The following is a 12,441-nucleotide window of genomic DNA, read 5'->3' as shown; positions in this document are numbered from 1 at the left end:
CCTGAAGTCAAAGACAGTATCAACAGGACGTGTGTGGACCTGTGGGGAATGCAGAGTGAAGAGAACAGGGAAAACCTGCCCAGGGTTACACTGGCTGAAGCTCAAAGGGAGCAGGGGACTCGACAAAGTGATTACAGGGCGAGGCAGAGAGAGAGTACAGAGGAGAGGCGATCCTTGAAATCCACAAGACACAGCCTTAATCTCAGTACAAAACAAGGAGACACTCTACGACCCACTTATTATCGTAGAACATAATGGTGGGGATCTGAGGGTGTAGGTACGTGACTGTAGGAAGCAGTGTAAAGTGATTACCAGATTACTCTGGACAATACATTTATATGTGGATAGTAAGTTTAGCTCAAAAGAATTACTCAAAGTATAATGTGAACCAATATTCTGTAAGTACGGTTACCATGTAATTTCCACCTTCTGCCCACAGAGTACATTGCCGAGTGAATTTCCTGCAGTTCTGGTTTAAGTAAATTACAAATTCTTCTCCCTGACTGTGGTGAAGAAGGTTCAACTTATTTACAAGCATATTTTGTTGGCTCCTTCAACAGACTTGGTTAAGTTCTTGGTACTAAGCATGGGTTAACTTTTTGTTTAAAATTCTAACAGTGTATCTACTATTTATGAACCTTAGCTTCGAAAGCCAAAATCGTTAAATGAAACAATGCACTCTCAGAAATGCTTTTATTAATTAACTACCTGACCAGTTGGACATGACCTCATTGGTATGACCTAGATGTTCTCAAATGTAAAAGTTGAGTACCTTTTCTAGGCAGGTGTCTAGAAATTAGGAAGTCACTGCTTCGGAGGTTTAGTGTCTGTCTGGTAACCAAGCTGCACTGGGTCTACCCCTGAGCGTCCGCCAGCTCACCCACCCAGCGTGGGGCAGCTACCCAACCAGGCCTGCTCCAGGGGTCCCAGACTCTGCTGCAAGGAAACCCACTCCTTCAGCTGCTCAGTCATGGAAGGTGAGGCCAGCGGTGAAGAGAAGAGCAGGTCTTATAAAATTCTTGCTTTGGGAATATGGCTGAAGTTCAGAGGACCAAATAGTTCAGTTCAGTTCAGTCGCTCAGTCGTGTCCGACTCTTTGCGACCCCATGAATCGCAGCACGCCTGGCCTCCCTGTCCATCACCAACTCCCGGAGTTTACTCAAACTCATACCTATCGAGTCAGTAAGATACCAAATCCGCAAAGATGCAGAGAGAAAATCTATAAGGTACATACATTCGTGGTGAGTCAGAAGTTATAAGGAAGCAGTAAAAGAAAGCAGATGCTCTGAAGTAGATAAAAGACATAGAGAAAAAGGAACTCAAGAGCAGACAGGAGAATGGGGCAGGCGTGCAAAGGCTGTGCGCTCCATTGAGGATGTAATAAGAGCTTAGCCCCTCATTCCCCCGCTGCTGAGATGCGGAAAGCTGGGTACCCGTCTGGGTGAACATTTCGGCTCCTGGAAGCCGGGCCCATCGTTCTCGGTTTACCGTTACCTGTGTCCTGCTCACAAACCCCGTCCCACGGCCAAGGACAACAGCAGAACGCACCGTGGCGAGCAAAGGGGCTAATGAAGACACCTCGGAGGTGAAGGGAACGGCTCGAGAAGGCCCTCGGTTGTGGGCCGTGGCTACTGCGGGCCAGGCTTCCGATACCACGAGGAGTTCTCACGGGTGCACCAAGCGGGCAGGAACCCCTGCCTCGGAGTCCGCCCTGGAAGCAGAGAGCGCCCCTCGGGAGGTCCGCGAGCAGAGGCCCCGACTCCGGGCAAGGGACGAGCCTCTCCCGCCCCCGAGGGCGGCCCCCCGCTCACCGGTAGTTGTAGGCGCCGAAGCGCTTGCTCTCCCGCAGCATCGCGCGGTACAGGTCCAGCACCTGCGCGCGGCTGGACGCCGCCATCTTGCCCGCAGCACGCAGGGGGTCCTCTCAGCCGAGGCCCCGAGTTTAAACTCGACCCGCGAAACCGCGCCGCCGCGGGAAGCGCGGGCGGGACGTGGGCGCGGGGCTGCGCGCCGGGCGCGGCCCACACCCCGCCTCAGGGGGGCTCGGGCTCAGGCGCGCCCCGGCTGAGGGGAGGCTCTGGCCGCGCGCCCCGGCTGAGGGGTCTCCGCCTCAGGGGCGCTCGGGCGGCGCGCCGCGGCGCAGGCGGGCTTCGGACAGCTAAGGGGGCGGCGCCTGCGGGGCGTTCCCGGCGGCCGCCCCCGCCTCGGGGTCCCGCGAGGCAGCCGCCCTCGGAGCGCGCGGATCGGCCGAGGGGCGGACGGCGGACGGCGGACCGCGGGCCGCGCTTCCTCGCGGCGAAGGGCGGTGGTCGGCGGGCGGCCGAGGCGCTCCGCGTCTCCAGGTTACCGAGCGCCCGCCCCATCCCCGCCGCTCCGCCCAGGCTGTCCTCGGCGCCGCCTGAGCCGCCGTGCGGGCTGCTCGGGGAGCCGACTCCGCCGGCGCCTGGGTCGGGGGCTGGGGGCGGGACCTGGCCGCGCGGGGACGGGCCGCCGCGGGCGTGCGGGGCCGCGGGGCCACCGCCCGGGGCTCCTCGGCGCTCCGGCTCCGCTGAGGGCGCCCGCCCGGGGGCCTCCGGCGCGAGGCCCGCTTCCTGGGCAAGATGGCGGCGCCCATGCGTCTGTGAGCGCCGCGCTGAGGAGCCCCGAGAGGCCCCGAGCCCTCCACCCCGGGCGGGCTCCCGTCTCCCGGAAGCGGCGGGTGAGTGCGCGCGGGCGCGGCGGGTGGTCAGCTCTCCGTGCGCCCGCGGACCGCTGTGGTGTCATGGAGAAGCGGCAGCGGGCGGCCTGGGCTGGAGCCGGGCGGCTTGGGGTGTTGAGGACTCTGGTGGGGCCGTGTCCGCCCCCAGGGAAGCGGAGCAAGTCTCCTCCTGAAACTCTTGCCAGCTAACTCCTCTCCTTTCTCTGAAGACGCCAGCTTTCCTGATTCCCCTTGTTATCCGGGTGGATGCGGTTTGCTCTGATCCTGGAACGTAGAGCCCGGCGCGGGGAAGCCTCCGCTGGTTCTGCCTAAGAGTGTTTGCAGAGCGTGCCTCTCGGTTTTGGAATCTTTGTGTCTGTAGCCAGCATTGGGGACAGCCAGAGCTCTCTCCTCCAACACGGTGCGAGGGGTAACTTACACGAGAGAGACAAGTCTCCGTTCACATCTCTCCCCCACCACGCTGTTTACGACTGTTTCCTTTATTTCATTTTGAAGTCACTCTGAGTCAATTTCAAAGCAGCCTCCTATTTTCAGGAACTTTAAGTGCAGACACTTTGGGGGTACTTACAACCTAGGGTCCTTGCATATCTACATATACTTGTATTTGTTATGCTACCTGTTATAATGGCGTTTTTCAAAAGGCACGGAAGAGAAAACACTTTTATTAAAATCCTCTCACGCTTCCCGTTTGATTTTTGTTATGCCTCATATGTCTCTGAGTCTCAAGATAAAGCTTTTTACAGAGTAGCCAAACTCCTGTTACTCCTGCAGGGTAATCAGTCATTGGGCATGTCTTGCTTTGGGTTAATTGAAAGCAGTTCTTTTATTTTGAGTGTATCCTTTCAGTTCAGTTGCTCAGTCGTGTTGGGCTCTTAGCCACCCCGTGGACTGCAGCGCACCAGGCTTCCCTGTCCATCACCAACTCCCAGAGCCTGCTCAGACTCCTTTGGCATTACTCAAATGATTCAAGACCAAGGGACTCATGCATTATTATACAAGAAGATCCGGAGCTGTTTTTCCTTACTGTGATAACACAGTTGAGTGCTGATGGTGTAAATTAGGAGCGTGGCGCCTGGGAAAAGTACGTGTTAGTGCAACGTACAGCAAGAGAAAACTATCAGAGGTAGAAGAAAAAACATGAACATTATTCGGGCTTGTTTAAAAAGAGTGGGGATTGCGTTATCTTACTGTATCTTGCTTTCATGTAGAAAATGAAGTTGGAATAATTATTACGATATACACTTATTTGTCTCATTATCAAGCAAGTTAATCACTACCATATACAATTAACATATCTGACTTTAAGTGTTGTTAAAGAAAACTTTCCAAATAAAGTCTTCGGAAAGTCAAAGAAAACTTTTCCAAATAAGTACATAAAGTTTAGTTTGTTTGGGCAGTCTAGTCACCTATTCGGAGAAGGCAATGGCACCCCACTCCAGTGCTCTTGCCTGGAAAATTCCATCGATGGAGGAGCCTGGTGGGCTGCAGTCCATGGGGTCGCTCAGAGTCAGACAGGACTGAGCGACTTCACTTTCACTTTTCACTTTCATGCACTGGAGAAGGAAATGGCACCCCACTCCAATGTTCTTGCCTGGGGAATCCCAGGGACGGCGGAGCCTGGGGGCTGCCGTCTGTGGGGTCACGCAGAGTCGGCCATGGCTGAAGTGACTCAGCAGCGGCAGCAGTCACCTATTAGTACAAGGAGTGAACTGAGTTTAGGGAAGTGAGAGCTCCCAGTTGTTTCACAAAAAATGCTTTTATAATTTTATTTGAAGTAAGTTGCCATTATGTTGAATACCATTGCTTTGAAAGACTAATAAAATCCAAGAGAGTGGCTGGAGGTACTTTTTAGTTAGAGCAAGCGTCTTTTTTTTTTTTTTTTTTTGCCAGAAAGGTATTAGATCAGAAGCAAGAAAGGTGCAGTGCAACTTGCTGAAGTTAAGGACCACCAACTCCCAGATGCTTTAAACGTCTGTTCTTAAAGTCAGACGATTTCCCAAATAACCTGTCCAGGGTGTAAAGGGTGCTGGCAGTACTGAAGCGAAAATTTATTTTTCTGTAATGACAGATTATCAGAAAACCCATGTTTAGAAGTGAACGTGTTTAAGATCTGAAAGATGTTTTTGGACTTCTAAAAATGACATTTTATATTTTGTAATTTATTCATAACTTGGAAGAGCACTGGTGTTTTCCCTGTGCGTAGCATTATTTAAATTTTTTTCAATAAAATCCCAATATCACATTGTCAGTTTTCACCCTTACTTTAAGGATTGTCCTTGTGCCCAGCCCACTGTGGATTACCCCACAGAATAAGGAAGCTGAGCAGAGTAGGTAACTTGTGTGGTATCTTATATCTTGCTCTGTACTAGAAGCCTAACTCTTTAAAAGAGACTTTCTCTAAAGTTATACTTTATGTGTAATTACCTTCAAGGAAAGAGACATCGATTTTTGACCCGTTTTCAACAGTAATAGTATGATCTCTAGATGGGTACATTAATGACCATAACCCTGGGAGGTCAAAGGTTAGCCAGACTCTGCCGCAGGTGTGTGATCTGTGATCTGATCACCTTTTTCTACTTGACTCTTCTCTCCAGTCCAAGGGAGGTGAGCTGTGCTCTCCCTGCCTCTAGGGACAGTGCCAAGGCCAAAAACGTCTTCTCATGAGTTTGTACCTTAAGCTGAACGGTTGTGAAACTGCACCTCACGTTGGGACTCTAACCCACGGACTTTTAATTGTAATCACTCATTTGGTGTCTGGACTTAGGTTCTTTGTGTCTCAGTGCAAAAGGAATTCAGGGAGAGGCAAAGTGACAGGCAAGCAGTAGATTTATTAATACAGGTTTTTCCTGAGAGTTGCAAGGGGCCGGGCGAGGTGTCTCTGCCCTGAAGGTTGAGTGGGCTGCATTTTTATAATCCAAGGACAGTCGGGGAGGGGAGAAGACTGCGGGTTTTTTTCTTTTTTTTTTATTAGTTGGAGGCTAATTACTTCACAATATTACAGTGGATTTTGTCATACATTGATATGAGTCAGCCGTAGAGTTACATGTATTCCCCATCCCGATCCCCCCTCCCACCTCCCTCTCCACCCGATTCCTCTGGGTCCTCCCAGTGCACCAGGCCCGAGCACTTAAGACTGCGTTTTGACTTCCTCCTTCACGTTGGGCTGGAGCATGTCTGACTCTATGAGGTCTTACTAGGAAGGTCATAGCATTTATTCAAATCAGCAGAAGGGTGGTAACATTTTTCTTTTCACTTAATGACCTGGGGCGTATGTCACGCGCTGTAGTTAAGCAAGCCTGCTTTGTTCTCGATGTTACGATAGACTTTCTTGCGCCATCATTAGCTTACGTGGTCTCCTGAAGTTCCCTCGGTTTCCCTCTCTATCATCCCCTACTGGGGCTTCTGCAGCTCCCTGTCAGCGGTAGTCCCCCACCCCATTCCCCATCGCCCCCCAGCTCCCATGTGCTGTGTTAGGAGGTGGGCCTTGGGGAGGTGATTAGGTCAGAGAGCAGAGCCCCCAGGATGAGAGGAGTGTCCTTATAAAAGGGAGCACGGGGAGCCCTCGCCCCGCCCGCTCTGTGGGGACTCAGTCTGTGATCCCGGGAGTGTGCTGTTATCTGGCACCAGATCTGCGGGCAGCTCGATCTTGGGCTTTCAACCTCCAGAACTAAGCGGTGAGTGTTTGTAGCTTATGAACCACCAGGTCCGCGGTGTCTCTGCGAGAGCAGCTTGAGCTGAGACGCTCTGTTTTGGGGTTGTGGTATCACTGCTATTAGTGAACTAGGTCTGACAGGTACATGGGTTTTAGTGGGTTTTTTGTTTGTTTTGTTTTTTCTTTCACATAACATTGTAACATCAGAATCTTATGCTTTCTGAAAAATAATGGAAATTGAAGTGTTTTTTTAACCAAGTTTTATCCAAAATGTTAATGGCATACTTTGTTTGAAAGAAGCCTAATTTTAACTACTGACATATGTTTGGGTAGAAATGTCCCTTCCGGTGGGTGTTAGGGCATGTGTAGACAAGCAGTACCTTCCTTAACACTGTCTCCATAACTGTTCAACTTCACTGGGGTTTTCTGTTTAGTTCTGTTATTGGCCTTTTCTTCATTAAGACAGAAAAATCAAAACCTGACGTGATAAGCATAATGTCCACATTTGACCCTTACTGTGGTGTGAGAATGCAGCCTCTCCCCGCCCTGAGTCTCAGCGTTGCAGCTCATCCCAGCAGTGGAGGTTCTGTTTTTCTGCCCCCAACGTGACTGGGGGTGGGAAGGGGCTTCCTGGTGGGTGGCTCTGGCTGGACCAGGGGAGGCCAGACGCTGCTCTCTGGATGCCACGGATGCCCTGGAGGGCTCTGTAGAGGCCCCGGGCGAGCGTCCTGCAGGCCCCGGGGAGCCCCTTTGACGATGCCTGGACCGTGAGAGGCACGGCCACTTGGTTGCGAAGCAAGAGAAGGAAGCGAAGCCAGGAGAAGGACGCGGTGTGTAATGGGGCCACTGAGTTGTGGGCAGAGACGTTCAAGGGCCTGAGAGGGCGTGTGCAGCCCCCAGCAGTGTGCTGTCTGTGGGGCAGTGACCGGGCAGAGGTGCCTGCCGCCTGGGAAAGGTCACCCACCCAGTGAGGGCCATCCTGGCAGCTGGGTCTCGCAGCTCGCGGTCAGGGTGAGGGGTCAGCCCCCGGCGGGACCTCTGACAGCTCCGCCACGTGGAGGCTGCTCAGCCTGAGATGGAGGTGTCTCCAGTGCCCCCATGGATACCGCCCGTTATGGTGCAGGGTCACTCAGGAACCTCACTTACCCCCTTCCCTCTGCTAAGAAGTAACAGTTCATTGCTTTTCCTGTGCCTGCCCACTCAGAAGTCTGTCCTTCCAGAATTGAATGGCAGAAAGGCAGGTGGTTTAGAGGAAGAGGAGCCGCTGAGGATTATACATGGATTGCTGTCTAACTCCCCCCGGGATAGATTTGGGTGTCAGTTCCTTGCTTGCTGGTCCACATCTGATGAGACCGCCGCAGAAGGCACGGAAATCAGTTGCTGGAATGTGCAGACCCCTTCCCACATGAGCACGTGGGTTCTTCAGCCCCTCTCTTTGGAAACTGTCCTCTTAAATGACTTATCTTTCTAATCTTGGCTTGAAGGTGACTTCTTCAGCCAGCCCTCCCTGGCTGCTCACCTATAACTGAAAATCGCATCTCCATTTGTATCTTGGGGTTTCTCTCATCTCCTACTTAAATTGTTAGTTTTACTCACTGCCACGCTGGACAACTGGCAGCGCCTGTCACATAGACGGAGGTGAGCAAGCATGTGTGAGCTGAGTGGACGGAAGCTGCTGTGGGTGCTTCTGGGGGAGGCCCTTGGTGCCTAGCGCAGCTCTTGTCCAGTAGACGTTCCGGGAAGATGGGGGAAGATGGAAGTGTTTCTATCTGCCTTGTCTGCTGTGGCAGCCGCCACCCACATGTGGCTCGTGAGCACTGGAAATGTGACTCGTGCAGCTAAGGAGCTGAATTTTTAACTTTAATTTTACATGAAAGTGTTGGTTACTCAGTCTAAGTCGCGTCTGACTCTTTGTGACCCCATGGACTGTAGCCCGCCAGCCTCCTCTGTCCGTGGGATTTCCCAGGTGAGAATACTGGAAGGGGTTGCCATTGCCTTCTCCAGGGGATCTTCCCGACCCAGGGATTGAACCCGGGTCTCCTGCACTGCAGGGGGATTCTTTACCGTCTGAGCCCCCAGGGAAGCCCTGGTGTTTACGTAGCTGTATATAGGTTAGCTGCTACTGTACTGGACACCACAGTCTAGAGGATGTGATTTTATTAGCTTCTAACCTTGAAAAACACTGCCACTGACTAGAAACCCATTGAGCACGGGTAATCTCCACGGCCTTTGAAAAGGCCTGCTCGGGGCCGTGCTGTGTGCAGCTCATTTTACAGCCTGACAGGTGTGCTCTGTGGTCCGCTTGAGAAGCAGAAGATCCTCTGTCCTCAGTGGCCTTCCATGATTTAGGATTATCGTTGCACTTGCCGTCCATTCTTTATTTTTTTTTTAAATTTTTAGTATTTTAATTGCATTTTATCCATAGCCCGGAGCCCTTCTGGGCTTTAGTTTGTGGGAGGATCCTTCAGGAACAAGGGCTGAGTTCTTTGCATTCCAGCCTTCTGCGGCTAACCACCATCAGCTGGTACTTACGTAAGAATTGCTTTCTGACTATATGGCATGCACCTGACCTTGAAGGCCAAAAGCTTTTTAAGTGAGGAGTGGGATTAAAAAGAAGAAGGAGAATTAGCAAATTAAATTTGATGTTAGTACTTTCCAAGTGACTGTAGGGTTAAAGGATTATCAAGATAAACTTTAATAATTACTGTATTAGAGCCATAAGATTTACACTTAGTCTGTATTGATTTGTCTATATTACACTTTTGTCTGTATTGTCTATATTGATACTTTGTCTATATTGTCTTGGGACTTGATATAAGAAATAAAAAGAATTGGTAGTTGCATCTTTTAGTTATTAAAAATAAAATGTTTAAAATTCTTGTTTCACGATGGATTTAAAAAGTTGTGTTTATACATACTGACATAGTTAACGTTTACCATCTTAGCCATCTTAAAGTCTGTAGTTCAGTAACATTAGTGCATTTACGCATTTACCATCCCCCCATCCTGTTGCTAGAACTTTTTCATCTTCCCAGACCCTGTTGAACCCTGACTGCCCACTCTCCTCTCCCCCTGGCCCCTGGGAACAACTGTTTTACTTTTATTTCTATGAATTTGATGAGTTTTAAAATTCTTTTCCATAACTTATTGTCCAAACTAATATGTAATGCTAATATCTATGTGTCTCCAGGAATCACCTCGTTTAAGATGACCTTGGCCTACCTAATGCATAATTGCCTTACATTGGGAAATGGCACACACTTCTCATTAAGGACCCGAAATTATCTGCTTCAGTCCCTGCTCCCAGCCATCACTAACCTTACGTGCTCACCTCGAGAAAGATCATCTCGCTCATTTAAGAAAACAGTAACTCTAGAAAATGACTTGTTAGTGACAGGCGGTGAGACGGCCTTCCTTGTCTATGTGTTGTCATGTGCTTGGGGTTCCAAACTTTTTACCAGTCTCCACTGAGAAAGGCAAGAACCCCAAACAGTATTTTTAATACCTCCTACCTTAGTATAATGCTAAGAGTTTGCCTACAATGCAGGAGACCTGGGTTCAATCTTTGGGTCGGGAAGATGCCCTGGAGGAGGGAATGGCAACCCACTCCAGTGTTCTTGCCTGGAGAATCCCGTGGACAGAGGAGCCTGGTGGCCTACAGTCCATGGGGTTGCAAAGAGTCGGACACGACTGAGCTACTGACGCCCCTTAGTATAACATCACTGTGACCACTGGACGCACCTGAATTGGCGGGGTCAGGATGGTGATTTTGTCCTCTCGTGAGCACTAGGGATCTGGGGAATTTGAAGGGAAGCGTGTCCCTCACCAGATACTTTTTAGTCGCTCGGTGTGGTCTGAGTCTTTGTGACCCTATAGACCATAACCTACCAGGCTCCTCTGTCCATGGGATTCTCCAGCAAGATTACTGGAGTGGGTTGCCTTTTCCAACTCCAGGGGATCTTCCTGACCCAGGGACTGATCCCACGTCTCACATCTCCTGCATTGGCAGGTGGGTTCTTTACCACTAGCACCACCTGGAATGCCCAAACCTGGGCACAGTACATACGGTGAATCAGAGGAGGTGATTGTTCTAAGCGAAAGGCACTGAAGGGCTACTTAATTACCCTGGGAAGATACTGAGGGTTATGTCGCTTGCGAGGGTGGGGAGGAGGGCTGGGTGGCAGCGGTGCTGTAAAGACAGTTCTGAGGCCCTGCCGATGGACTGAAGGGGCGGGGGAGGGTCAGGAGTGGCCTCAGGTCCCCAGGTTGTAACGCACATGGTGTAAAATCAGAGGCACAGGCTCCTGTGCTGAGCAGCTGGCCTCCCTGTCCGAGTCCCTCAGTTCCTGCCACGTCTGCACTTCCTTATACACACGTGTTAACACACAAGCTCTGTGTATCTTCCTGTTGAAAAATGGTAGTTACCCTGCACAGCCAGTGAACACCTCTTCATTTTTATCATTTAATCATGTATCTTGGAGATATCCTATGTCAGTGCAGGTAGAGCTGGCTTTTTCTTAATTTACTTAGCTAGTCCTCTATTAGGGCTTCCCCGATAGCTCAGTTGGTGAAGAATGCGCCTGCAATGCAGAAGACCCCCGTTTGATTCCTGGGTCAGGAAGATTCACTGGAGAAGGGAAAGGCTCCCCAGTTCAGTATTCTGGCCTGGAGAATTCCATGGACTGGATGGTCCACGGGCTCAAAAAGAGTCAGACACGACTGAGTGACTAAACACGCAGGCGCACAGCCCCAGTTGATGGAAATGTATTTCTCGTCTTTGGCCCTTAAGATGGTTTAGTGAATATGCTTATTCATGCATCGTGTTGTACCCGTGCAGGAAGTGAATCTTTAATTTACTGCAAGTGGGATTGTTGAATTAAATATGTGCCTTTTAAATGTTAATATGTTGTCAAACTTTCTTCCATAAACGTTTCACCACCAATGCCTGTTTCTTAGACCCTTGTAATATCATGATATTGACACGATCTTCCCCAATGTGTAGATTTTTAAAAATCGAATTGTCATTTTAATTTGCATTTCTTTGAGTTTGAACATCGTTCTATAACTTTCAGAGGTATTTCTGATTCCTTTCGGGGGAACTTTGTGTCACTCTCTGATTGCCATTTCTCTATTCGGAAGTTGGACTTTTTGGACTCTTATAGGGGTTTCTCAAATCATGATCCCAAAGTTTTGGTGGATATATTGGGATCTTATTAAGGCAGGCGTCATCTGTTCATACCTTAAGAGTTTGTCTTCACGAAGAGGCAGTGCTGTATTTCGGCAAGTGCCTTCAGAGCACCTGGGGGCCGGTCATTTGACTCTTCTCCGTTGAGCGCGGGGTCAGCGAGGGGGCTGGGTCTCCCACCCTGATTCTGGGCGCGGTAGCCGCCCACCGCCCCCCGTGGCCTTGGTGTAGTGTTCCCTCAGGGCTTGCTGTTTGTGTACCTTTTATGTGGGGTTGTTGCACATCGTTTTAGGTGCATGTCTCACTCATCACTGAAAGAGCTTCTGGACGATGGCCTAGTGATTAAGTTGCCCGCCCCCTCATTAGGCCTCTGCAGTTTAGCTGGTGTTTCACCCACGACCAGTGTGGGCAGCTGCCCCCTTGAAGCGCTGCTCTCCTGTCTTAGCTTCGGTGATGCTTAGAGCTGAGCGCTCCTCCCTCCACAGGTGGGCCTCTCCACGCCCCCTTCCCCCTCCACCTCCCTTGACCTGCTCCTTCACCGTGTGACTGTCACCGATGTGAACATCACTGAACGTGTCCATCTGCTTGTCCTGCCAGCCCCTCCGATGGCGGGTCTAAAGTAATCGCCTTCTTCACCCCGCCCCAAGCCAGCTTCTCCACGAGACGTGCCCACTTCTGTCTGCGGTCACCCCTCAGGTGTGTCCCGGGTGTGCCCCTGCTGGGTGCCACCTGGGCAGCCTGGTGGCCTGGAGGGAGGGTGGGGACAAGGACGGCAGGCAGCAACGCGGACGCCTCTTCACAGCCCTACGGTGGACGCCAGCACAGCTCAGACTGAGCGTGTGCTCGGAGGGGAGGGGGGGTTTGGAAGGATTATTAGTCGGTCACAATGTCTCTGCAGAAAGAAAA

At 50.9% G+C, this 12,441-nt stretch overlaps 2 protein-coding genes across 2 annotated transcripts in view; one reads left to right on the top strand and one right to left on the bottom strand.

Annotated features, from left to right (window-relative positions):
- The window catches only part of LYRM4 (LYR motif containing 4), an 86,683-nt gene extending 84,362 nt beyond the window's left edge, over window positions 1–2,321 (bottom strand). The window contains exon 1 of the mRNA XM_065913009.1: window positions 1,812–2,321. Coding sequence (XP_065769081.1) covers window positions 1,812–1,897 — 86 coding nt within the window. The 5' untranslated portion in view covers window positions 1,898–2,321. The remainder of the gene's footprint in view (window positions 1–1,811) is intronic.
- Window positions 2,322–2,581: 260 nt separating this feature from the next.
- Window positions 2,582–12,441, top strand: part of FARS2 (phenylalanyl-tRNA synthetase 2, mitochondrial) — a 301,221-nt gene continuing 291,361 nt past the window's right edge. The window contains exon 1 of the mRNA XM_065912933.1: window positions 2,582–2,698. The gene's annotated coding sequence lies outside the window, so the exon portion shown is untranslated. The remainder of the gene's footprint in view (window positions 2,699–12,441) is intronic.

This window comes from Muntiacus reevesi, chromosome 20 (genome assembly GCF_963930625.1).
Source record: "Muntiacus reevesi chromosome 20, mMunRee1.1, whole genome shotgun sequence".
Classification (NCBI taxonomy): domain Eukaryota; kingdom Metazoa; phylum Chordata; class Mammalia; order Artiodactyla; family Cervidae; genus Muntiacus; species Muntiacus reevesi.
This window is presented reverse-complemented; position numbering and strand designations above follow the sequence as displayed.